Genomic DNA, 27,962 nt, shown 5'->3' with positions numbered 1-27,962 from the left:
TGTCCTGCTTCTTTATTCTTCATATCTTTGCCATCTATTATTTTTCACTAAGCAGTGTTTTCAATTTTGCCTCCTTTGATCTTTCTTTCACCAAATGGGAATCAGTGGAGCTCCTGGAAGAGGTTTTCGGGTGGTTACTTGGCCTCATATGTTTTACACATGCTGGCATCTGAGGCTTGGGGCCTAGTCTAGGGCTGTGGGGTTCAAACTTCCCACCAGAGCCAAATACCCCTGAGACCACAAGATTCATTTAAGTACCAGATGAGTGGGGGTGGAAGAGGAAGGGCAGAAGTCTCCCCATCAGAAATGGTCCACGATCAAAATGGCCAGAGCCATCATTACCTATGGAGAGGTCACTCTTACGTGTCTCTGATTGTGAAGGAGGGTCACAGTTCCGTGTGGCCTGACAGACTCATGGTTAAAACACAGATTCCTACCCTGCTAAAGGAAGGTCGCTCGAAGACGCGACCTCCAGCCTACTGTCACTCAGGCTGGAGGGGCGGGGCGTTGGGGACTGTCCAATCAAGAGAGTCGCTGATAACGTACGTAAGGGCGGCGCTCTGACGATGCTGTGGAGAGCGTGTTGATGGCTTCTGTCTGCATCTGCGATCATTTTTCTCTACCTTTAAAGACCTGAGGTGTCTGCGCCACATCCTTGTCACTGTGACCCGCACTTGCCGCAAGAGTCATAGGGTGGAAGACAGGGGACCCCAGAAGTTAAGAAATGGTGAGTGTGTGGGCCGAGTGTCGGGAGACAGGAAGGATTAGTGGAACCAGCGTGGCTGGACCTGGCCTCCCAGCGGACATTCCGAGTTTTGGGACACGAGTCCGCCAGGGGCGCGGCACGCAGCGTGGGGGCCCGGCCGACAGCCTGAGCCCCCATGTGTTCCCTCCCCAACAGTATGTTCGGTGACGACGGGGAGGGTCATCAGAAGACAATCGTGACTCAGTCTCCGGGGTTCCTATTGGGAAGAGCCGTGGTCTGTGGGGTCCTCAGTGCCTCTCCTCTCTCCCCAGGGGGACCCATTTTCTCCTGAGTTTTACAGATGTTTGGGCAGCAGGGCCTCAAATCCATGACTCTGACCCCCCCAAACCTAGACCTTCCTGGGACTGTCAGTAAATCCCTAAATTCCCAAATCTTTCCTCACATTCCCGAACGCCATCTTCCCCTCTCTTGTTTACAGCATCATTAACTGTGTGTCTTCCATGGTGCATTTCACACTACGCAGTATTTTGTTTATCATTTCTCCACAAAGCCATGGATGGTTCTCTTTTTACAGATTTACTTTTTTGCCTGTGGGTGTTTTATGTAAGAGGAAAGTCGAGAGTGACCACCTGGAACTGTGTTGTGTAAAAAACCTTGTCCCTCTCCCCTAGGGTCTTTCCTGGGAAAGACATCGTATGGGTGTCCGTGTTTGGAAACTTTCCTGGGTGATCTACCTTTTCATCCCACTTCCAGGTCAAGCTCCCGTCTCTGAGTTTGTGGTTTTATGCACTTCAATTCTCTACTTTTCAATAAGTATAAATGTATTTAATCAATAGACCTTGAAAGACTGTATAAAATATTTCCAAGGAAGAGGTGAATTTAAGAAAAAATTAAAAATTCCACCATCACATCCACTTGTTAACATTTTTGTTTCCTTTTTTCTTCCATGAGCGAGTGTGGAAACATTCTGAGATCTGTTCTTTTGGTTGATTTCAAAGGCAATGTCAGGGCTTAGACTTGCAACACCTCCATGCGTGTTCAATACAATCGTTTTCCAAATAGTTACTTGCCATGTAAATAATAATTAACTAACATTTATTTTCTGAAATGAACAGATATTTGCAGATTTCTTGAACCAGAAAAAAAATGACTTAACAGTTTTCTCCCATCCTTTACACGTAAGCAGTGAATTTGAGTGATTTTACTGGGTTGCTCAAACAGTGGAGGGGCTCAGTTGGTTGCAGCATCGTCCTGTACACCAAAAGGTTGCGGGTTTGATCTCCAGTCCAGGTACATACAGGAGGCAATTGATTAATATTTCTCTCTCACATTTCTCCCCCTTGCCTCCTCTCTCTCTAAAATCGATAAACATATCCTCTGGTGAGGATTAAAAGGAAAAAAAAAAAAATCAGTGGTGGTCCTGAAGCAGAAGCCTCAGGTCAGTGTCTCCAAGCTAAGGCCTCCTTGAACCTGCAAAGGGAAGTACTTGAAGGCCCAATTGGTTCTCTCTGGGGAGCCTCCCCCTCCAGCTGTCCTACCTGCTTACACTCACCAGGGAAGGAGCCTGCACACTGAGAAACTACAGGCCTGGGAAGCTTGGGAGGGAGTGATGTCCCTTCTAAAGTTGTGACTGTAATTTCCTTGGGCCTGTTTCTAGATACAGGCTTGAGCAGTGTAGGTGCACTCAGTGATTTGTATACATTGAGAAACTCTGTGAAGGTCAGTTCTGTCTTCTAGACAAAGGGTTTATGAATTTGGGAGTTTAAGGGTGTGAGGACCTTAAATTGAATCTGGCTAAGAGTTTCCTCACTTATGAGAATTAAAGCCTCAGGGAGAAAGCCTTTCCATTGCCTCAGGAGATGGGCATGTGGCAGTCCCAGAGAGCATTTACATGGGTGTTCCACCATCAGTGAGTGACCCACTTTTTAAGAGTTGTATCCCAGTATGAGGAGAATGGATTGCAAGCTTGCGAATGTGGGTTTTCTTCTGAACTGTGGGGAAGCAGGCAGCTTATCTCACCTGATTTGAAGATTTGTGTTTCTTTCCTTGGATACTCATAATATTACATACTGAAGCTCCGAACTCTAGTTTTCCTTGGCAATTTGTGATATTTTCTGGGTGACTGTGTAAGATTTTTAGTTCTTGGGCTTTGGAAATGTAAGTTGATTAAGAGATACATGAAAATAAGGCCAGAAATACTGGAACCAAATAGAATATTTGTTCCTTTTAAGCAAGAGATCCTCAAGACATGAGATGGATGTATTTGAACTCTCAGATAGATTTTACATTTTAGATCAGTTTTTGTATGTTCATGTCCCTAGAGAGCTTTGAAAATTTAAATGCTATAATATTGCTTAAGCATAAAGGAAGTGAATTCCTATTTTAATTACTAGGAGGAAAACTACTCAAAACTTATATAAACGTCTGAAAATCCTGATGTAGCTAATGGATTAGGCCCAAATAAAGCTATAATAGGCTTTTACTCATGAAATAATTGCCCAGCAGTGATATATAAGGAGAAGCTATAATGCCTCTTGTTATTTTAGTTAGAAGGTATTTGAGATTTTTTATTTTTTATGGTTTAAACTTTCGTAAGCATTAGTGTTTAAAGAATTGAATCTTAGAATGGTTTCCTATGTTGAAAAGAAAAAATTGAATAAATTTAAAATTAAATTTAAAACAAAAATAATTTAAAGACTATTAAATAGGAAAATATGGTTTATATCAATTACACAGCATTATTTGAAAAAATAATGCATGCAACAGCTAACAAAAGTCTATAAGATAAGGTTTAAAGTTGACTCACCACCAGAACATCCCGGTCCCCTCCAGGACTCTCATTTCATCCACTCCCAGCAACCACGGTTGAATTTCTCGAACCTCTTGTTAGTGTTTCTTTATAACAAGCAGTTGGACTCCACACTTTCTAATATCTGACTGCTCGCAGCTGAAGCCTCCCCGCTCCCACTGCCCTTTGGGCTCCCACCTGGACAAACTGATGAAAAAGTCTGAGTGGTGCCTCCTCTAGAGATGGCAGAAAATTCAAATCACATTAGCCCCTGCCCGTGGACTAGGATTCTTGCCCCGGCCCCACCTCCTACCCCAATGACCACCCAGGCCAGGCTCCTTTTCGTGCTTTCTGGAGCCACCTCAGCTGTTTGAGAGGTCACCCTGCGCTCCTGAGACCTCAATTATATGATAGTTAGGGCTCTTCCTACCACATGGGGAATATGTGCGCATATGCCAATGTCATCAGTCTCAAGGGAACCATCCCTCTGCATGTGACTGTAACAGTTGGTACCATGAGCAGCATGTCCTGACAAGGCCACCCTGTGGGTCTTTCTTCTCTTGCTCTGACCTGCTCTGCTGCCTGATAGCGTCCCTCACTGTCACAGCTGGGGAACTGGTGCTATGAGCATGCTGCCCCATATGGCCTTGCTGAGCCTGCCAAGCTTTAGTTCAATGCCCAGCTGACCAGAAATGGCAGTTTCAAGAACTCCAAGGCATTTGGAAGCAGGAACATGGGATCAGGGCCCTCCTTAAATTAACCCTGGGTCTGTGTCTTTCTTGGGATTTATCTATCAGCATGAAGCTGTGACAGAGGCTGGGTTGGCCCCAGTGTAGAGGGCACAGGTGGGAGAAGGGGGTCTCTACCCTTTGCAAGAAGTGGACCCATCAGGTGGTTGCTCATGAAAGAGCAGTTTTAAAGAGAGAAAGAGAAGAGAGGGGGCAAGGCAGCCAGTAGGTGGCAGGCTGACCACACTCCTAATTCCAGAGGGGTCCCACTAAATATAAGCAAGGTGCCATGGTAATGTTGGAGTCACCAACTATAACAGAGTGCAAATAGGGATGTTTCACCGTAACTATGGTCTTACTTAATTTCTCCATGGTCATAGTGCCCATTTTCTTAAAGTATACCACGTCCAGCAGGGAACGTTTAAATCAGTGAGTTATACTTGTAAATTAAATTGTAATTTAGTTTTTGGCACTTTTAATATATATTAACAAAATGGAACCCCACAGCCCTTAACCCCAGTTAAATTCATATGGCCCTAATGTAAATTAAACAGGGCCTTGAAGGATTGAAAATCAATGTATACCTATTTAGTGAAGAAGTGGTTATCCCCTCTGCTTCACCTTTGAACAGCTGAATTTGACCTTTTATTTTTTTAAGATAGATGGTTTGAATTTAAGATAGTATACATTTCTAAAGGAGTGTAACATGCTTGAAGATCCTGTGTCGATGCTTGAAGATCCTGTGTTGACTGGTGGAAGGGCAGTCATTAATTGCATTGATTATAATAACTGGATAATTTAGTAACTTTCTATTAAAATCATAAATAGTTATTGTCTGATTTGACTGTAGTTGGCCAAGGTGAGTTTTTAGTTGGCCTATTCGTCAAGAAAGAATGACACCTCACAGTGGGAATGACACCTCACAGTGGATTGCTGCAACCTTGTGGCTGTGGTCAGACCAAATAAGCCCCTCCCTATTCTCAGTCCCCCACATTATGGAAATTACTGCCTCCATCTACTCAGCAACTGGTGAATATCTTGCCATCACAGACTTGGCTGTGTATTTTGCTTAGTACCTACGCCAACAGCCTCTTAGCTGCCATTGGTCTTCACCTCTCAAGGGACATGATACACCTTTACCTGATCATCTTCCAGGACCTCAGCACCATTGCCAGCACACACAGTCTCTGTAGGCAGGATCTGAACTCTTTCCATCTTGTTCCAGGAGCACAGGTATGATATTGCACTAATGACATCCTCTTCTGAGGGTATTCAGGACATAAAAATATTGACAAAAAGAACTCATAAAAAGGTGAAAGGCCATTGCAACATAAATGAGGTGAGGCCCTACTGCCTTATTTAAATTCCTAAAAAGATTTGATCATCTGGGTCCTGTTTCCTCCTTGAGACGGTGAAGAAATAACTAGTGTCCCTCTTAGCAGTCACAACATGGTCCAGGTTCTTTTCATGCTCTGAAGGCAACATAGTCTTTGTTTACACGTTGCACTTGAGTCCATTTATGATGTTTCTTGTACCTTGGTGGTAGGTACCCCTACAGAAAAACCAAAAGGCTCTGGACTTAGTCAAATTGCCATACAACAGGCACTCCCATAGTGCTGTCAGACTCTTGTTTCATAATAGAGCCTTCAGTGACCTCCTGTCGTGCTTCCTGGAGTTACCCATGATGGCCTTAAGTTGTCCGTAGACTTCTGATGCAAGAAACTGCCCAAGGCTCCAAACTGTATGCCATTAGAGCTGCAGGTCGCTGTTTATAGAGCTATCCTAAAAATAGTCCTGAACATGTGACCCCTTAGGAAGCTACCCATTATGCCCTGCGAACTGTAAACAGCACCCCAAGAACTCTGTTCCACTATCAAGACTCCTTGAGACAAGATATAGCTAATCCTGGGCCCTCTGGTATATCCTATCAGGAGGGGGTGGCCTCCCCTTCCCTCAGTCCCTTGCCAGGTGCTGAAGGAGGTCACCCCTTTCCCAGACCTCTAGACTTCCTGGGGAGTTCCTTAGGATTCCCTGAGTTAAAGGAAATGAGCTCACAGACTTCAGAAATGTCATTTGCCTCATTCATACATGATCATGTTTAGGCACAGTTACTACTTCTATCCTTTAATTGGAACATCTTTTAAAGGATGGGACTCGAGGATCCACACAACAACCAAACATCAGGCAGTCATCTTAGCACTGACCAGCAGTTGACTTTGCCAGCCATGGTTACAGACTGTTGGATGATTAAGAGTTGCCCTTTTGTGGCAAAATAATTCTGGAACTATCTTGCCTCACAGTTACCCACAATATAAATCAAGGTAACACCTGTCTCTACATATACTTAGACCACAATGTGAGGCCTTGCCAGGACTGTCCTCCATAGGGGAGTTCTAGATACTATTGATAGTAATGAAGGAACTCGTTTCAATTCTCAGAATATACGGTGCTGGGCCCTCAAAAAAGGCATTCTGTAGAAGTTTCTCCTCTCAAGTCTCAGGGTGCAGGCCTCACAGAACACCACAATGACTTACTGAAATAACTTCAAATCAGTTGAATGAAAGATGGCTTTTATCAGTCATCAGCAATCACTATTAATTTATGTCTTATCTTTTTTTCCCCTTAATAGACTTGGCTTTCCTTTAGAACAATTTTAGGTTTACAGAAAACTTTTTTTTTTTTAATTTTATTTTTTGTTATTCAATTACAGTTGTCCCATTTTTCCCCCATTGCTCCCCCCTCCCAGCCCATCCCTTCTCCCACAATTATATCCCTCCCCATTGTCCATGTCCATGAGTCATTCATATACGTTCCTTGACCTGACCCTTCCCTTACTTATCCCCCTTCTCTCCTTCCCCCTTCCCCACTACTGACTACTATTCTAGTCTTTGCCTATTTAGTTCGTTTGTTTGTGTTGCTCTTTAGTTTCCTGTATTGGGTGATATCATATGGTATTTTGCTTTCTTTGCCTGGCTTATTTCACTAAGCATAATTCTCTCTAATTCCATCCATGTTGTCGCAAATGGAAGGAGTTCCTTCTTTCTTTCTGCTACATAGTATTCCATTGTGTAGATGTACCACAGTTTTTTGATCCACTCATCTACAGTGGGGCACTTAGGCTGTTTCCAGCACTTAGCTATTGTAAACAGGGCTGCTATGAAAATAGGGGTGCATAAGTTCTCTTGAATTAGGGTTTCAGGATTTTTCGGGTATAATCCTAGCAGTGGAATCACTAGTTCAAATGGCAGTTCCATTTTTAGTTTTTTGAGGTAATTCCATACTGTTTTCCATGGTGACTGCAACAGTCTGCATTCCCACAACAGTGCAGTAGGGTTCCCGTTTCTCCACATCCTCGCCAGCATTTGTTGTTTGTTGATTTGTTGATGATGGCCATTCTGACAGGTGTAAGGTGGTATCTCATTGTGGTTTTTACTTGCATCTCTCTGATGACCAATGATGTTGAGCATTTTTTCATGTGTCTACGGACCTTTTGTATGTCCTCTTCGGAGAAGTGTTTGTTCAGGTCCTTTGCCCATTTTTTAATTGGGTTGTTTGTTTTCTTGATGTTGAGTCGTATAAGCTCTTTATATATTTTGGAGATGAGTCCCCTGTCTGTGATATCATTGGCAAATATGTTTTCCCATATGGTTGGTTTCCTTTTCATCTTGCTGATGTTTTCTTTTGCTGAGCAGAAACTTTTTAGTTTGATGTAGTCCCATTTGTTTATTTTAGGTTTACAGAAAACTTGATCAGAAAGTACACAGTTTCCAAATAACCCCTCTGCCTCCACATAGTTTCCCCTATTTTTTTACATTCTGTATTACTGTGGTACATTTGATATCAATGCATTAAAGTCCAGTTTACATTAGTGTTTTTATTTTTAAGTTATGAAGATTTTTTTGTTTTCTTTCCTTATGAAGGTTTACTGGTTTTTTATTTAAATTATATTTTATTGTTTATGCTATTACATTGTCCCAACTTTCCCCCTTTGCCCCTGTCCACCCAGACCCCAAACACACACTCCCTTAAGCAGTCCCATGTCCATGGGTCATGCATATATATTTTTTGGCTACTATACTCTTTATGCTGTACTTTACATCCCCATAACTATTTTGTAACTATCAATTTGTACTTCTTAATCCCTTCACCTCTTTCACCCAGCTCCCCAACTTCTCTCCCATCTGGCAGCCATCAAAATGTTCTCTGTGATCTATGATTCTGGTTTTGTTCTGCTTGTTCATTTAACCTTTTTAGACTCAATTATTGATAGATGTTTGTTTATTACCATTTTATTGTTCATATTTCTGGTATTCTTCTTAAATAAGACCCTTTAACATTTCATATAATACTGGTTTCATGGTGATGAACTCCTTCAGCTTTTTCATGTCTGGGAAGCTCTAAATCTGCTCTTCACTTCTAAATGATAGCTTTTCTGGGTTGAACAATCTTGGCTGTACAGTATGTCCCAGCTTTTCATGACTTTGAATATATTTCTTGCCAGTCCCTTCTAGCCTGCAAAGTTTCTTTTGAGAAATCAACTGACAGTCTTATGAGAACTCCCCTGTAAGTAACTGCTTTTCTCTTGATGTTTTTAAAGTTCTCTCTTTATCTTTAACCTTGGGCATTTTAAATATGATGTGTCTTGGTATGGGCCTCTTTGGGTTCATCTTGTTTGGGACTCTCTGCGCTTCCTAGACTTGTATGTCTATTGCCTACATCAAGTTAGGGAAGTTTTCTGCCATTTTTTTTTCAAATAGGTTTTCAATTTCTTGTTGGTATGCTTGAAGTTGTCCCAGAGTATCCTCATACTATCCTCATTTTTCTGGATTCCTTTTTCTTCTTGCTGTTCTGAATGGGTGTTTTTTGCTCCCTTATATTCCAAATAGCTAATCTGACTCTTGGCTTTATCCACATATTGTTGATTTCCTGTAAATTATTCTTTATTTCAATTAGTGCATCCTTCATTTCTGACTGGGTTTTTTTTATGGTTTCCATGTTCTTTTTTATGCTGTTGAAGTTCTCTCGCGTTCATTCCTTAAGTTATTAACTATCCTTATAATCAGTGTTTTGAACTCTGTTGTATCTGATAAATTGCTTGTCTCCATTTTGTCTAGTTCTTTTTCTGGAGATTTGTTCTGTTCTTTCATTTGTCATGTTTATTTGTCTGCTCATTTTGGCAGCCTCCCTGTTTTTGTTTCTATGTATTAGGTAGAGCTGAGTTGACTCCACATCTTGGTGTGGCCTGATGTAATAGGTGTCCTCTTGGGTCCAGTGGCACAGCCTCCCCTATCACCTAAGCTAGGTACCCCAGGTGTGCCCTTGCTGTGGGCTGTGAACAGCCTCCTCTTGTAGTTGAGCCTTGACTGCTTTCAGCATGGCAATGGGAGGGATTTACCCAGGCTGGTCAGCTGCAAGGGTTGGCTCTGACCACTGACCACCAACCTCTGACCACCATGGAGGATCAGCTGTGCAGGGGTGCATTCTACCAAGCAAGACTTATTTCAGCAGGGCTCTGGTGCCTGCTGAGTCCACCTCTTGAGTGTGTCACTTATGGAGGTGTTTGAATGGTGGTGCTCTGACATGGTCTGTAGCTGTCCACTGAGTGCACAGACTATGGGGCCTCCCAGGAGGTGCAGGCCAAGGTCAGCTACTGCCTGTGTTCCTCTGGGGCCACCCAGCATAAGGTACAAAGCAACCTGCAGATGACTGCTACTTGTGCTGGTCTTGTTTGTGCCCAAGTAAGGTCAAGCTGTAAACCAAAGCCAGCTGCTACTAGTGCCAGCGCTGGGACTACTTAGCAAGAGATAACAGGCTTGCTGAGGCCAGATGCTGCTTGTTTGAGAGAATTTAGGAAAATCTGAAGCATGAGCCAAGACAAGCCATTCATATGGCAAAGCCACTGGAAACAGCTTGGATGGGGCAGAATTACCAGGGTGGGGCAAACAGTGTGAACCAGGCTGATGGGGTCTCAGATATGACACCCGCCTGCCTGCTCTGTCTCAATGGGTTTCTTATTTAATTCTGTAGTTGTAGGATTTCCATTCAGCTCATTTCTGGTGGTTCTGTCGTTTAGTTGTAATTTTGATGTGGTTGTGCAAAGAGACTTAAGTAATACAGTCCCTGGGAGGGAGAATAGTACCAGGACAGAAGATGATCAAATGCTCTTAGTGCTGCTGTTTTCAAGGAAGATGGATTCGCTTACTCTTTCTTCTGACATGACTCATCTTTTCATCTGACGCTGCAAGCCAGGTGCTGCCAGCTCACTACATTAGTGTTGAGCATTAAGACAGTCTCTGGGATTTTGCTAATGTAAAATGACATGTGTCCATCTTTTCTGCATCATGTAGAAAACTTTCACTGCCCTGAAAATCCCCCATGCTTCACCTATTCATTCATTTTTCCCTTCCACTCCCAAATCCCTGGCAACGAAAGATCTTTCACCGTCTCATAGTTTTGACCTTTCCAGAACTATGCTTAGAATCATAAATGTGTAGCCATGTCACCATATTGGCTGCTCTCACTCAGCAATATGATTTTAAGCTTTCTCCATGTCTTTTTGGCTTGATAGCACATTTCCTTTTACAACTGAATAATATTTTTCCATCCTTCTAATGGAGGATTTTCTCCATTACCTATAAGTCTTAGTAGTCATGAATAAAGCTTTACAAACATTCATGTGCAGAATTTTTATGAAAGTAATTTTTCAGTTTATTTGGGGAAATAAGGAGCATGACTGCTTGGTTGTATGATAAGAATAGATATAGTTTATTAAGAAATTGCCTGTCTTCAAAAGTAGGCATACTGGGTAATTGGACTTCCAGCCAAGATGGAAGTCTAAACAGACACACCGTGTCTCCCTCCACAACTAAGAAGGAATACAACTATCTCAAAACTAGAGACAACCAGAAGTTCCAGAAAACTGAGCTGCATGGAAGTCCAACAAACAAAAATATAAAGAAGAAATACTCATCCAGACAGGCAGGAGAGGCGGAGCTGGGGCAGAGAGGACACAGTGTGGTAGCAGCAGCAGTGGCAGGCTGGCAGAAAGCACAGTCACGTGTTTTAAAAAGTTAGGTGGGACACCTGGGGAGCACTCCCAGCAGCAGACCAGACCATGCAGCTCACAATCCCAGCGCCGGGGAAAATAAAGCCTCATTGCTTCTGACTGTGCAAACTGGGGTTTGGGGTGAAGGAAGAAACTGCCACTGTCTCAGCAGAGTCTGCTTGTTTAAAGGGTCCCCACTGTCCTAAAATGTCTGCAGACCCATGCAGTCTGGGAACGACGACCAGGGCAGCAGCTAGAGAGGCACCAGTCCCATAAGGAAGTGGGAGAAGTGCTTGGAAAAGGAGCGAGTGCTGAGCAAGCAGCATTGTTCCCTCTCGGACCCCTCCCCCACATACAACGCCACAACGTGGTGAAACAGGTCATCCAGTACTGACGAATCCCTAAGGCTCCGCCCCTTACAACGTAACAGGAGCAACAGCTCTACCTAAGACACAGGCAAACAAACACAGGAGCCTGTCAAGATGAGGAGACAGAAAAATATGGCCCAAAAGGGGGAATGGATCAAGTTTCCAGTGGAAGAACTAAGCAACAAGGTGTTAGCCAACCTAATGAACATAGAGTTCAAAACTCTGGTGATAAAGATGCTCACAGCTTGACAGATATGCTTAAGTATGGCAAATGCATAAGGGAAGCAGTGAAGGCTATGCTAAATGAAACAAAGGAAAATCCGCACAAAACCAGTGGTGAAGGGAAGGAAGCTGGGTTTCAAATCAATGATTTGGAACATAAGGAAGAAATAAACAGTCAACCAGTACAGAGTGAGGAAACAAGAATTGAACAAAATGAGGAGAGGCATAAGAACCTTTGGCACAACTTTAAACGTGCCAACATCCAAATCAAAGGGGTGCCAGAAGGAGAAGAGGAAGAGCAAGAAACTGAAAGCTTATGTGAGAAAATAATGAAGGAAAACTTCCCAAATTTGGCGAAGGAAATAGACATACAAGCCCAGGAAGCACAGAGTCCCAAACAAGCTAGACCCAAAGAGAACCATACCAAGACACATCATGATTAAAATGCCAAAGGTTCAAGATAAAGAGAGAATCTTAAAAGCAGCAAGAGAAAAGCAGAGTTACCTATAAACAGGTGCCTATTTAAGACTAAGCAGAGAGTTACCTATAAACAGGTGCCTATTTAAGACTATCAGCTGATTTCTCAAAAGAAACTTTGCAGGCAAGAAGGGACTGGCAAGCAGTATTCAATGTGATGAAAAGCAAGGACCTACTACCAAGATGACTATCATTTAGAATGGAAGGGCAGATGAAGTGCTTCCCAGACAAGGTAAAGCTAAAGGAGTTCATCATTGCCAAGCCATTATTATATGAAATGTCAAAGGGACTTATTTAAGAAAAAGAAGGTCAAAATTATGAACATTGAAATGACAACAAACTCACGACTATCAACAATTGAATCTAAAAAACAAAAAACAAAATCCAACTAAGCAAACCAGAATAGGAACAGAATCATAGGTATAGGGATCATTTGTAGGGTTATCAGCTGGGAGGGGTGATGGGGAGAAATGGGGAAATGGTGCAGGGGTTAAGAAGCATAATGGGTAGGTACAAAGTAGACGGGGAAGTTATGAATAATATAGGAAAGGGTGAAGCCAAAGAACTTATATGCATGACCCATGGACATGAACTAAGGGCAGTGGGGTTGCTGGAGGGAAGGGGGGTACTGGGCAGAGGGGAGCAAAAGGGAAAAAAATTGGGACTTCTGTAACAGTATAATAAAATATACTTTTTTTTAAAAAGTGGGCATACTGGTTTCCATTCCCACCTGCAGTGGGTGAAGGTTTTGTTGCTCTGCATCTTTGCCATCCTTCAGTGTTTGCTCTCAGTGATTTGAATTTTAGCTATTGTAAAAAGTGTCTAGTAATATCTCATTCTTTCTGTATTTACAATTCCTAAAGACATAGGATGTTGAGAATTTTTTCCTATGCTTATTTACCATTTATCGATCTTTTGTGAAGTGCATGTTCAGGTCGTTTGTCCATTTTTAACTGTGTTGCTTGTCTTATTGTTGAATTTTAAGAGTTCTTTGAATTTAATCTTTATTGTATTTTTTTCCATTACCATTTTATCCCCTTATCAGATAAGTGTTTTTGCAAAGATTTTCTCCCAGCCTGTGGTTTGTGTTTTCAATCTCTTAACAGAGTAGGTTTTATTTTAATGACTTCAAACTTACGTGTTTTTGTTGTTGTTGTTGTTGTTTTTATCAATCTTCCTTTTGGTGTTGTATCTAAATTTCACTACCAAACCTTAGGTCACCTGGATTTTCTCCTATCTTCTAGGAGTCTTGTAGTTTCACACTTTATATAGGATCTAGTTAGCTTTTGTGAAAGGTGTAAATTTGTGTCTAAATTGATTGATTTTTGCATGTGGATGTCTGGTTTTCCTGGCATGATTTGTTGAAACAGCTATGTGGTCTCTATTGAATTGTCAAAAATCAGTTGATTATATTTGTTTGGATCTACAGGAAAGAATTGGTTGTTGTATATTAACCATTTATTTTTCAACCTTACTCTATCTAGTTCCTTATTAGTTCAAGGGGTTTTCTTTTTTGTTTTCTTTGGGATTTTCTCCATAGACCATCATGTAATATGCAACAAAGACAGTTTATTTAATTTCTTACTTCCCATTCTGTATACCTTTCGCTTCCTTTTCTTGTCTTATTATTTAGACTTCCAGGACAGCGTTGACAAGGTCTGGTGAGACGGGACATCATTTTCTTCGTGATCTTATGAGGAAAGCATCTAGTCTCTCACCATTAAGTATGTTAACTGAAAGTTTCTTGTAGAGGGTGTTCAAGAGGGAGTGCCTCTCTATTTTTAGTTTGCTGCCATAAATGGATTTGGGATTTTGTCGAATGCTTTTACATTCCCTGCCCCTTCCTCATTCTTGATATTAATAATTTGTCTTTCCCAGCTTGTATAGGTGTTTCGCAATTTTATTAGTCTTTTCAAAGAACCAGCTTTTGGTTCTGTGGATTTTTCACGATTTCGTGTAATTTCACTGATTTCTTTGGTTTTTATTTCTATCCTTGTACTTACTTTAGGTTTAATTTGCTCTTCTTTTTCTGGTTTCATAAGATAGAAGCTTAGATTTAGATAATTGATTACAGATCTCTTTTTCAAGTGTATGTCTTCAGTCCTAGAAGTTTCCCTTCAGGCTGTGTTTTTGCTGCATCCCACACATTTTGATAAATTGTATTTTCATTTTTGTTTAAGTTCAAAATAATTTTTCATTCCTTGATCCTTGAGTTACTTAGAAGTGTGTTGTTTAATCTCCCAAGTATTTGAGGGTTTCCCAATCTTTCCATTACTGATTTCTATATTAATGGCTTTGTGGTCTGAAAGCATATTTTTATGATTTCTATTCTTTCGGATATGTTAAGGGGTGGTTTATGTTAAAATGTGTTCTATCTTCATGAATTTTTCCATATAAAAAATTGTTGCTTGATGAAGTATTCTAGTTTCCAGTAAATTCAGTGGTTTGATGACACTGATCAATTCAGCTGTTTTTCTGATTTTCTTCCTGCCGGTATTCATAATTATTACTAGAGGGGTATTGAAATCTCCAGTATAATAGTGAATTACTCTGTTTCTCCTTGCAGTCCCATCCATTTTCCCCTGGGATATTTTGCCACTGTGTTGTTATGCATGTGAGCACTAAGGAATGCTCCGTCTCCTTAAAGGTTTGACCCTTTATCATTATGTAATGTCCCTCTTTATCCCTGTGCTTTGTCTGAAAATGTAGAAATGCAAGCTCTTTTTTTCCTTTATTTTTATTGCTGCCACTATTGACAGATGTCCCCATTTCTCCCCAACTTTGCCCCCCTCCTCCCAGCCCCTCCCTCCCTTTCCTCTGGTCACCACCATACTGCTGTATGTGTCTGTGGGTTATACATATATGTTCTTCAGCTAATCCCTCCACCTTCTTTCATCCAGTCCCTCCCTCCCCTGACAGCTGTCAGTTTGTTCCACGTATCCATGTCTCTGGTTTTATTTAGTTCATCAACTTATTTTGTTCATCAGGTTTTACATATGAGTGAGATCATATGGTATGTTAACATGATACATCTTTTTCTAGCCCTCATTTTCAATATGCCTGTCTTTATTGTTAATGTGGTTTTATTATAGAAAATATATAATTGGGAGTTATTTTTTAATCCACTGTGATATCTTCCAATTGTTGTATTTAGAACATTGACTTTTTAAATGATTGTTGATATAGTTGGGTTAATATCTACCATAATTTTTGGTTTTTTCTATTTGTTGCCCTTGTTATCTGTTTCTCTTTCGTCTTTCACCTCTTTTTTGCTTTCCCTGGCTTTGAGAATTTTACCTGACTTTATTTTTTCCTCTCTCAGCATATCAGTTATACTTTTTAAAAAAACTTTATTGGTTGCCCTTATATTTGTAATATATAGTTACAGTTAACCCAAGTCCTCATTCAGGTAACACTGAACCACTTCACTGGCTGTATAAATTTCTCATAAGAGAATATTCCCAATTCCTCTCTCTCTGCACCTTCTAATATTATTATTGTTTATTCCAGTTAACCATAGCTACAATTACTAAATACTTTCAAATTAATTAAGAATGTTTAGGGCTTCTGGCCAAGATGGAGGCCCAAACTGACATGCTCCGACTCCCTCCACAACTAAGAAGGAATACATCTACCGCAAAACGAGAAATAACCAGAAGTTCCATAAAAAAAGCTACATGGAAGTCCAACGTATGAAGTTATAAAAAAGTGGTGCTCATCCGGACGGGTAGGAGGGGCAAAGTCAGGGCGGAGAGATCAAACTGGGCTGGCAGTGACAGTGGCAGGAGGGCAGTAAACACAGACACCCGTATTTAAAAAGAGGCAAGAAACACCTGGGGAGCACCCCCACTGCAGACCAGACCCGTCAGCTCATGATTGCAATGTCAGGGAAGGCAGACCCCCATTGCCTCGGACTGTGAAGGCTGGAGGGGGTGGGGATGGAGGAAGAAGCTCCCAGTCTCTCATCGGAGAGTAAACAGCAAGAATCCATCTTGGACCCCCGCCCCCATACAAAATGCCACAGCGTGGTGAGAAGGGTCGCCTGGTAGTGATGAGTGCATGGGGCTCTGCCCCCTATAGCATAGGAGGTGTGACAGCCCCACCCAGGAAACAAAACTGTCAGGATGGCAGAGATCATGAAAGAGATCCCAGTGACACAGCTGACCAGACAGCAAATATCTAATCTAACAGATCAGCAGATAGGAAGTCTTTCTGAGACACAGTTCAGAGCTTTGGTTATAAGAATGTTTACAGACCTGACAGCAGATCTTAAACGAGACGGAAGGAATGAAGGCTAGTCCCGCTGAAATGAAGGAAAACACATACGAAACAAGTGGTGAGGGGGGGAAAAAACAGGGATCAAATCAACAATCAGATCATAGGGAAGAAACAGTCAACCAGTGCAGAAAGAAGAAACAAAAAGTGAGGAAAATGAGGAGAGGCTCAGAAACCTATGGGACAGCTATAAGTGGGCCAACATCCGAATCATAGGGTTGCCAGAAGGTAAAGAAGAAGAACTAGAAGTTGAAAAATTATGTGAAAAAATAATGAAGCAGAACTTCCCTAACTTGGGGGAGGAAATAAGACTTACAGGTTCAGGAAGCACAGAGATTTTGAAAAAAACTGGACCCAGGGAGATCCACACCAAGACACATTATAATCAAAATGTCAAAAATTAAAGATAAAGAGAGAATCTTAAAAGCAGCAAGAGAGAAGAAGAGAAGTACATACAAAGGGGTGCCAATATGACTATCAGCTGATTTCTCAAAAGAAATTCTGCAGGCAAGAAGGAACTGGCAAGAAATATTCAAAGGAATGAAAAACAAAAACCTACAACCACGATTACTCTATCCAGCAAAGCTGTCATTCAGAATAGAAGGGCAGAGAAAGTGCTTCCAGGACAAAGTAAAACTGAAGGAGTTCATCAGATTCAAACCACTGTTATATGAAATGTTAAAGGGACTTGTTTAGGAGAAAGAGAATCAAAACTATGAACGTTAAAATGAAAAGTGTATCACAACAACCAACAATAGAAGCTAGAGAAGTGAAACAAAGGCAAACTAAGTAGGCAATGAGTGGGAAAAGAACTATAGGTATGGGGAACATATTGGGGGAAGTTCAGCAGGGAAGGGGGGAAAGGGAGGGAGATGGTATAGGAATTAAGAAGCACAGTAGGAGGGAGTGGAGTAGACAGGAAGATGTTGAGAAGAACTATATGCACAACCAATGGGCATGGACTAAGTGGGGGGACAACTGGAGGGAGGGGGGTCACTGGTGCAGTGGAACAAAGGGAAAAGAAATTGGGACAACTGTAACAGCATAATCAGTAAAGCATTTAAAAAAAAAAAAGAATGTTTAAGATGATGTTATCTTCCCTTCATTAATTCCTTCTCAAATGCTCTCCCTTTCTTCATCATTTTCTTTCCTTTTGAATAATTTTCTTTAACATTTCTTGCAAAGCACGTGTACTGGTGACAACTTCTCTCAATATTTGTTTGTCTCAGAAATTTCTTCCTCACTTTTGAAGGATAAATTTACTTGACAGAGAATTTTAGTTAGGTTGCTTTTTTCCTATCAACATTTTAAATATTTCATTCCACTCTCTTCTTGCTTGCATTATTTGAGACAAAAAAAAAGTCTGATTTAATTCTTGTCATTGCTTTTCCATAGCTAAAGTGTGTTTTTCCCTCTGGCTTCTTTCAAGATGAAGTTTTTTAGTGTGTGTGATTCTGTTGTTGTTGGAAGCCAGAGATGATGTACTGAGAAGGAACCTTGGTAAATAGACCTGTAGTGTCAGGTTGTAAGTTTATCTGGCAAGGGCTTAACCTGTGTTTACTATTTGTGTAAGTATCAGAGGCCACATCTGGTGTCCTTCCTTTTCTCTCTCCAGTCATCTTTGGGTTCTCTAGAGGCTTCTCAAATAAGATCTGAAATGTGTGGTTCTTTTCCATGTATTCCTCTGTAATTAGAGCTGACCCTAAATACTGGTCTCTGTGTACCCACCAAGAAGTTGGGGTTTCCTGTTCTGTTCCTTAACCAAATGGGTAAATTCTACCATCAGAATTATTGTGGGGGAGCATTTTCTCTGCCCTCTGCATGTGTCAGTGGGTTATTGATCTTTTTCAGAGACCAGTGTTTAGGGAATTTGTGTGCCTGAAGGAGCCGTGATACTATTAAATTTATGAGGAAGTGGTTATGGTATAGTGAATAAGAATTCTGGTGACCAAGTCAAAGAATAAATATTTTGAAATCACAGAATCATTTGTGAACTTCTTATAAATTGACTATAGATCCCCAGTGCTATCCATCTTACCTGTCTTCCTGTGTACATATGTGGGATGTTTCAGGACTCAGTGGCCTTTGAGGATGTGGCTGTGAACTTCAGTCTGGAAGAGTGGGCTCTGCTGGATCCTTCACAGAAGAAACTCTATAAAGATGTGATGCGGGAAACCTTGAGAAACCTGGCTTCAGTAGGTAAGAATGGCAATGTATCTTCATTTAGCCACTTAGAGAACAAGTGTTTCTTGTCTGTCAGCATTGTTCTCTGATTTGGAATGGGGAAAGAGAACACTTTGGTAAATAAACCAGGAATGGTCAGAGCTCATCGTAGACCTGCAATGTAATAATTCTTCTGTTACTTTTTTATTTTTCTGGGTCTGCATTTTAGGAAGAAAATGGGAAGACTATAACACTGAAGATCAGTACAAAAATCAGGGAAAAAATCTAAGGTGAGTTATGTTCACAACAGAAATCAGTATCTCACAAGGGGATTTTTGTATGTCATGAAAATGTAAAAAAAAAAGCAGACATTCCTCAAAAAATAAAAAATGGAATTGCCTTATGACCCAGGAATTCTACCTCTGAGTATATATCTGGAGAAATCCAAAACACTAATTCAAAAGAACCTTCTTTCAGAGCATTCATTATATTCGGTTTCAAATAATTCGGATGGCAGAAAACCTGCACTTTCCCTATAAATTGTAAATACATAATTCTAATGTTTACAAATAAATATAAATTATTAATCATGTACTCCTGATTTTTTTATAGACATCATATGGTAGAGAGACTTCGTGAAAGTAAAGGAGGTAGTCAATGTGGAGAAAACTTCAGCCATATTTCTAATCTTAATCTGAACAAGAAAACTTCTAATAAAGTAAAACCATGGGAGTGCCATGTTTGTGGGAAAGTCTTCATGAGCCGTTCATCCCTTAATAGGCACATGCGATCTCACACTGCGCCCAAACCATACAAGTATCAGGAATATGGAAAGAAACCTTATAAATGTAAGATATGTGGGAAAGCCTTCAGTTATCTCCAGCCTTTTCAAAAACATGAAAGAAATCACAGTATAGAGAAATCCTATAAGTGTAAGGAATGTGGGAAATCCTTTAGATATCGTCAATCTGTTCGCAAACACGAACGGACTCACACTGGAGAGAAACCCTATCAATGTAAGCAATGTGGGAAAGCCTTTAGATATCATCAAACCTTCCAGACACATGAAAGAACTCACACAGGAGAGAAACCCTATGAATGTAAGCAGTGTGGTAAAGCCCTCAGTTGTCCCAGTTCCTATCGAAGTCATGAAAGAACTCACACTGGAGAGAAACCCTATAACTGTAAAAAGTGTAGTAAAGCCTTCAGTTGTCCCAGTTCTCTTCGGAAACATGAAAGAACTCATACTGGAGAGAAACCCTATGACTGTAAAGAATGTGGGAAGGCCTTTATTTCTCTTGGAAGCTTTCAAAGACACATGATAACACATACTGGAGATGGACCTTATAAATGTAAGGAATGTGGGAAGGCATTTAATTGTCCCAGTTCATATCGAATACATGAAAGATCTCACACTGGAGAGAAACCTTATGAATGTAAACAATGTGGTAGAGCCTTCAGTTGTTCCAGTTCTTTTCGAACACATGAAAGAACGCACACTGGAGAGAAACCTTATCAGTGTAAGGAATGTGGGAAAGCTTTTCATTGGCTCACCACTTTTCAAGTCCATGTGAGGACTCACACTGGTGAGAAGCCCTATATATGTAAGCTGTGTGGGAAAGCCCTCAGTTGTCCCACTTCATTTCGAAGACATGAAAGGACTCACAGTGCAGAGAAACCCTATGAATGTAAACAGTGTGGGAAAACCTTCAGTTCTTCTCTAGGTTTGCAAATACATGAAAGAACTCACACTGGAGAAAAGCCCTATAAATGTGAGGAATGTGGAAAAGCATTTGTATCTCTCACAAGCTTTCGAAGACACATGATGACTCACACTGGAGATGGACCTTATAAATGTAAGGAATGTGGGAAAGCATTCAACTGTCCCAGTTCATTTCGAATACATGAAAGAACTCACACAGGAGAGAAACCATATGAATGTAAAATATGTGGTAAAGCCTTCAGTTGTTCCAGTTATGTTCAAGTACATGAAAGAACTCACACTGGAGAGAAACCATATGAATGTAAAGAATGTGGGAAAGCCTTCATTTATCGCACAACCTTTCGAGGTCACATGAGAGTGCACACTGGAGAGAAACCATATAAATGTGAAGAATGTGGGAAAGCCTTTAGTCGACCCAGTTCTTTTAGGAGCCATGAAAGAATTCACACTGGAGAGAAACTTCTTCAGTGTAAGCATTGTGGGAAAGCCTTCAATTGGCCCACATCCTTACATAAACATGTTGTGAGAATGCACACTGGATAAATTACAACTGATAAATACAGGAAAGTTTCCACTCTACACTTAAAAGTAATGTGAAAACTCCACTGGAGAGAAATGGCTATAAATGTAAGTAATATGGGAAGTCCTGATGCAAATTAATTCACATATACTCCAGAAAATTTGTGACATGAGATAACGTTTTAAAAGCTAAAAATAACTTGCCTTTATCAGTGGCTTATTCTGAAATTCAGTCTCTGGACTATGGATTCTATTTGCTATTTTTGCAAATAAACGATGACTTGAGACAATTCTGTAAGTACTTTTTAAGCAACAGTACATAAGCTTTTAGTAGGCAGTGTTTTTCCTTAAATCAGCTTGTAAATTTTTTGAAGTCTTTTGGATTCATTGGTGAGTTGAAATATGAATGTAATATCTACTAGTAAGATTAATTTGTATATAAATTTTTCATTGTTCTGTAAGTTAAGGAGAATGATGACATTTTGTTATTTGTTAGGATTTTCCTGTTGGCTTCATGTGGCAAGTACTGGATAGTCCTTACCCATTATAAATATTCCTCCTTTGTTGTGGTAAAAACTCTTTCTTTAATCAGAAGAGCCCTACTAGTTTTCCTTACTACTAGATAGTTGGCATAAATTTGTAAATATGACAAGTTTATCATAGAGTGTAATCTCACTTGAATCACTATTTACATCTTTTCCCCTTACTCTTCATCATTCCCTCTGGCAATGATTTGGATAATAGACTTTACATTGAGAGCAACCTGTATTGACATCAACCTCAAACTTACAAAACCACCTTAAAATGTTAACAATTATAATTATTTTATATTTAAATTCATAGCTACAATATCTTTGTACCAAAGCAACATCCCCCACTCCATCGATCCATCAAAGTCTTCCTACAGTACTCTGATGTCACCACTGAAGGTATCTTTTACCCATAATACAATTAGAATGATTATATGATCTCACTAAAGTTAACCAGTGGTATCACCATCCCTATATTATATTGAGCACCTACTGTGTGCCTGAGCTGGACACTAGAAATACAGCAGTGAACATAACTAAAGTGGTCACTGCGCTCACAGTGCTTCAAGTCTATGAAATTAAATAAAATCACATATCTAACTTCTTTCCTAAGTGTTCTTAACACTTAAACTGATTCATTTGTGTGATAACATTATCTTTGTATACCAATAAGCCTTTATATTTGCCAAAAAGAAAAAGAGGTCTGTGACAGGACAATAAAACATAGAATTGGAGATTGCTTTCCTGAAATACGTTACACCAACATGGGTAATGTTGTGACCTACATTGTCTAGAACATTTTGGTTTTTATATGGGTCCATGTTAAAGTTCATTAGTAACCTCATTTGCATGAGATTTGGAAGGCCTTAGTGTTTGAGCCACAAAACACAGAGAGACACACACATAGATGTTTCATAGATACCTCCTTCCAACCCATTTTCCTGAGTCTCTGTCCTGTCCATCAAAAGTGTCCTCAATACCATCATCAACTATGTGACTTCCTTTTCTCAGAGCTATAGGTTTCTACAGATGCCTCCACAAGATCCACAGCAAAGATCCTTCAGTTTGGATTTTCCTACAAGCCTTCATGTGCCCACCAAATATCAAATTTAGACTCTCATGTTTGAGAATGTTATCTGAAACGCTGGCTGCCCTCTCCTCTAGATTTGAATAAGGCCTAATTTGTATAGTAAACATCACATTCTGTTAATATTGCTAGTGACTATGTGTTCCTGATTCCACCAAAACAGCTGCAGTGGTGCCATCAGAACTGCATGGGAGTCGGTTCCCCTGCTGCATGTGCAATGACTGCTTTCACACAGTCCTTCCACGTGGGAAGTGGCACCCCCACCTCATGTCAGGCAGATTGTGGGTATCTCTGATTACTCACAGCTGAACATAAGTCCTCAGTACATTTTCAATTATGTTTGTATGTGATTTAAAACTGTTCGGTTTTTTCAGTCAGACAAATGCTTCTGTAGATGTTTTGTGTACTAACAAATATTACCTTTTCCACTTCCTGATACAATATATTAAAACATCCCATTGCAATTGTGGACTTTTAGATCAATTTTGTGATGTTTGCCAAGTTAATCGTTACATATTTTGAATCAACGTTATCATGTATTTTTTTTCTTCAGATGAGTTTTCTTTCTTTTATTTTCATATAGTTCAAAATGTTTGCGTTTAATCTCTCATTAGTTCCTAATTAAAAACTTATATAATGGTTTTGTTGGTGTCTTCTTGCTAGAAACTGTAGGGTCACATCTGTCCTCAAAGAGAGAGGTGTAACAAATTGTGGTAAAGAGGGCTGAAACCATAAATGATAATGAGTTGCATCAGTAAGAGGGTGCACAAAAGATCGTATATAGTTTGGGATTGTGTTAGTGATGGGATTGGTAGTCAAGTAAGGAAAATGTTCTTATGTATTAGATACCTGGAGGAGGTGAACTAAATTCTGTCTTTGGTAAGCATAATAGTTCTTACCGAAACATGGAAATATTCCCTATGCTATATGGGACCCTTTCATATAAAGTACTTCGGTTAAAATATATAATCACTTGCCCTTTAGCAAACTTTATAATATCAACTGGGGCCTTTGGGTTCAGGTAAATTGTCAGAACACAAACCTAGCAAGGGAGAAAGATAGGATTCCTTTTCCACTTGAGCCTTTCTTGCTCAGAAACTATGGTCTTTGTGTATTTTATTGCATCCCTCTTCTTCCAGGCACTGTAGACTCAAAATATACACAATTTTTGGTGCAGGCATTATTAGAAAACATTTCTCAAAAAAACTAATATTTCCCTGGCTGGTGTGGCTCAGTGGGTTGAGCGCTAGCCTGCAAACCAAAGAGTCACCTATTTGATTCCCAGTCAGGGCACATGCCTGGGTTGCAGGCCAGGTCCCCAGTTGGGGGCACCCATGAGGCAAGCACACATTGATGTTTCTCTGCCTCTTTCTCCCTCCCTTCCCCTCTCTAAAAATAAGTAAAATATTTTATCATAATGATCCTACAATCCCACTTCTGGGTATTTATCTGAAGAAAACAGAAACAGTAACTCAAAAAGATGCATACACTCCTGTGTTCGTTGCAGTGTAATTTACAATAGCCAAGATATGGAAGCAACCAAGCGCCCATCAATAGCTGAGTGCATAAAGAAGTGGTGCATATATACAATGGAACATTACTCAGCAAAAAAATAGAAATCTTGCCATTTGCAACAACACAGATGGACCTAGACGGTATTATGCTAAGTGATATAAGTCATACAAAGACAAATATATGTTTTCATTCCTATGTGGGACCTAAAAAAAAGATCTGACTGATGATTGCTAGAAGGGAGGAATGGGAGAATGGGTGAAAAAGATGGAGGGAACATACATTTAACACTAATAAGTTTGCATGGTGACAGGTCGTTACTAGACTTAGTGTGATCACATTGTAACCTATATAAATACTGTACACCTGAAACTAATATATTGTAGACTGACAGTTTGGGTTGATAAGATGGAAATAAAGGCTTTGAAGGAAAGTAAACAATGATATGTGAGGTAATAGGGAAGCTGGGTATATATGTGTTTCTCTTCTCTGTGAAAGGTCAGGGCCTCAGTGAGTGTGGATATCCTCCTTGGTCAGCAGCAGTAGTCCTCACTGTCATATAATTATCAACTCCACTTACTACAAATTACTAAAAATAGACCCACTTTGGATGGGGGGCAAAAAATGGCTTTAGAATCTGTTCACTCCATTAGTGTCTCCCTCCCTACACTCCTTCATCATAGAGGCCTTAGCAGGCTCCTTTCAGGCTTCCAGGAGTCTAAACCACCTGGGAGACTCATGTAACTCCATTCCTCAGCCTAGTGCTGCACATGGAGCAGCCAATACTGAGCACCAACTTGCATATCAGGAGATGCAGGCACTCATAGACACTGAGCTGAAGACCTTTTGTAGCTGCTTCCCATTTTGCCCTGTCGCAGAGGCAGCACCCTTCGGGCATGCTCCACCCCAGAGGCCTCATTGGAAAGATAACAGTACTTGCAGGACAGAATGAAAAATGGGCCTTCTGGCACCTTCCACCAACAGAAGGTGTTTTCCCCTGTCCTCAGTTCGATGCAATGGTTTTGCAGGTCACCTTTTTTCTAGACCCACTGGTCCCTTGGAGAGCAGCTTGGAATCACCTGAAGGGCCAGAACCATGTATATACTTTATAGTCAATATGCAATGAGCACTCCTGTTGGACTCCGCTGAGAAGCTGCTGCTTTCTATCCATAAAAAGGCTATCCCCATTCAACGACAGGACCCAAAGCATCGGCGTGATAAGCAAACCAGGCAGTCGTGTTAGTACTAGACGATGCCCTGCCAACAGTCAAGCAGATTATTCAGCCTTCCCCAGTGGTCTACCTTCTGGTCCCATTAGTAACAACTTCTTATCCAAGGCCACCCCCTTAGGGATAAAGAATTCATGGTACTTTGTCTCACTGTAACCCAAGTACAAATCAAGGCCACACATGTCTCTGTACACATTAAACCTCAAACTTCTGAGTCTTTTTCAATGCTCAAGATGATCAATTGACTCAAGTTTCTGAGACAAATGCCTGTACCTCAGACCTGATGCTATAACCTAAGCCTAGTGGACCCATAAAATGATGAAACAATTGAGAGACCGCTGTCCGAAAGGTCTAGGCAGAGTGCCAGGGATCTCCCTTTGCCTTGGTTAACTTACTAACAAATGCACCTTACTTCACAGTAAAAAAAAGAAGTCATTGACAATAAAATCAACAGGCTCATTTCCCAGACTGAGGGTGGGGTCCCTACAGCTGATGGCAAATAGATTATATAGGGCCCCTCTGCAGGCGCTACTCACAGGCTCTGACCAGGATAGATACTTATGCAGGCGCTACTCACAGTCTCTGACCAGGATAGATACTTATGCAGGCGCAGTACTCTCCCAGGTCACCAGATATGCAAGAACTCACCAAGATACTTACCACCATCAGTGTTCTCACGTTTTTCTTGTGGTCAATTCACTTCTCAAAATATGCAACACTGAGCTCTTGAAAAGGCATACAATAGAACTTTTACCTCTTTCACAACCCCAGGCTACAGCCCTCACAGAATACCAGAATGGCTTACACAAACGGTGTTAACACCATTTTTTAAATGGCTCTTCCTCCTGCTAGAGGGATTAGACTTCACCCCCAGTCTTTAGTGCCCATTACTTTGTTGTGATCACTTGGCTTACTGGCGCCTTACAAGTAGAGGCCTTCCTAAACCAGACATATCTGTCAAAATGGTCGTTCCTACAGGCCATTAGTTTATTGTAACAGTGCCACACTAGCCATCCTGTGTACCTTGAGTGTCAATATTTCATTTTTGGAACCCACCTTCCAAACCCCCTCTGGTCCATCTCAACATAAACGTGCTATTTTCCTACAATTGCATTCATTTGTCACTGGCACTGCCCTGGGCACACAAACTCATATCATTGATGCCAATCAAGAAATGTCTGAAAAACTAAACTCACGCAGCCAAGAGCTAATGTTTCAATGATTTCCATGAAGGGAAACTCCCTGAAGCCGTGGTAGCTGATGACCACTTGGCTTTGGACTATTTATTAGCAGCCAGGGAAAATTCTGTTCCCTTAAAAAGGGACTGATTGCTGCATGGGAGTAGGCTACTCTGTCAAGGTGCTACCAATAACTCAACAATGAGACAACAAATTAAAATAACCAATAACATTAATAAAGTAATTGAATGAGGGGCAGAAGGGTCTCTCCCACACCATGGGATGAATGAATTAAAATGCATTTTCAAGGCTCCTTCACTTTATGTAGCCAGTGCTTTTCACATGGCTTTTAAAATTCATATTCAAATTAACTTAAATAGATGTGGCGTAATTCAGTCCATCAAACATCAAGGGTGAATTTTAATAAAGACACTTCTTTTTTGATGTTTTACTATAACTGCCTTTAGGTACCCACCCATCTTCCTTGCTTGGCCCACAATGAGCAGCCAGTTAACAAAGCTCACAAATGCCCCTTTTTCTTTTGTGCCAACACAGAGCAGGGCCAAACCCACTGATTTGTAGCCAAGTCAGACAGAAGTTGTGAGTAGCCTGCAGACCTGCTACTTGTGATTGGCATCTGAAGTGGGGGATGGGATGGGGTGGGTGGAGCACTCATCTGGGACTGAGACCTTAACTTGTAGGATATGACACTGTCTCCAGAGAGAGAGTGTTATGATTAAGTCATAGGACACCAGCTGGTGTCACAGATAATTGCTGGCTGTGGGGGGGAGGGGGGGGGCCTTACACATTTGGAGACGAGAAATGTCAGAACTGAAGTGTTCTAGTAAAAGTGAAGGAGACACACATAGGAGGGAAGTAGTGGATTTTCTCTACTCAGGAAGCATACTGGGTTTTCCAACATACCAGCAGTTAAATATTAGAACATGGAGTCAGAGACCTCTGGCTTCTCGCCTGCACTGTAAGGAGCTTAAGTGGCATGCCCATCCTCACCAGAAAAGGCAAACAAACTGAAAATCAGCAACTCCTTTTAGAGCTATCAAAGAATTGACGTCACAGGGCAAACTGCTGTCTCCACAATTGGAGAGAGGAAAATAGCCGCTCTGAAACATGCCCACGATATTCTGCTCTTCTCCTCAAAGATTCTGTTTCACCAGCGCCAATGTGACATGGGGAGGGAAACTGTCATCTTATGCGCTCCTAGCCTTTCTGCCTGACCTAACTTGAGACTGAGAGCACAGACTCAGAAACATTTGTGATTTTTTCTGTCCTAACAGCAAATACGTAGTGTGATTTCCAAACCAACTGGGTGTCCTACAATTTTTCTTTTTCAGTTTTAAAGCAGTCACTGTTTATTAACTGACCAGATTACAAAAATAACCATGGTAGATACC

The 27,962-nt window shown here is 40.8% G+C and overlaps 1 protein-coding gene across 1 annotated transcript; it reads left to right on the top strand.

Annotated features, from left to right (window-relative positions):
• The first annotated feature begins 563 nt into the window (after positions 1–563).
• Positions 564–21,182, top strand: LOC149999997 (uncharacterized). The gene is made up of 4 exons (XM_090289796.1): positions 564–727; positions 18,682–18,808; positions 19,002–19,062; positions 19,385–21,182. Exons 1-4 carry the CDS (start codon positions 725–727, stop codon positions 21,036–21,038), a joined length of 1,845 nt encoding a protein of 614 aa, XP_090145922.1. The 5' UTR covers positions 564–724; the 3' UTR covers positions 21,039–21,182.
• The last annotated feature ends 6,780 nt before the right edge of the window (positions 21,183–27,962 follow it).

This window comes from Furipterus horrens, unplaced genomic scaffold, assembly GCF_987537825.1.
Source record: "Furipterus horrens unplaced genomic scaffold, mFurHor1.1.pri manual_scaffold_10, whole genome shotgun sequence".
Lineage (NCBI taxonomy): Eukaryota > Metazoa > Chordata > Mammalia > Chiroptera > Furipteridae > Furipterus > Furipterus horrens.
Note: the sequence above shows the minus strand (reverse complement) of the source record. Positions and strands in the feature narration are given on the sequence as shown.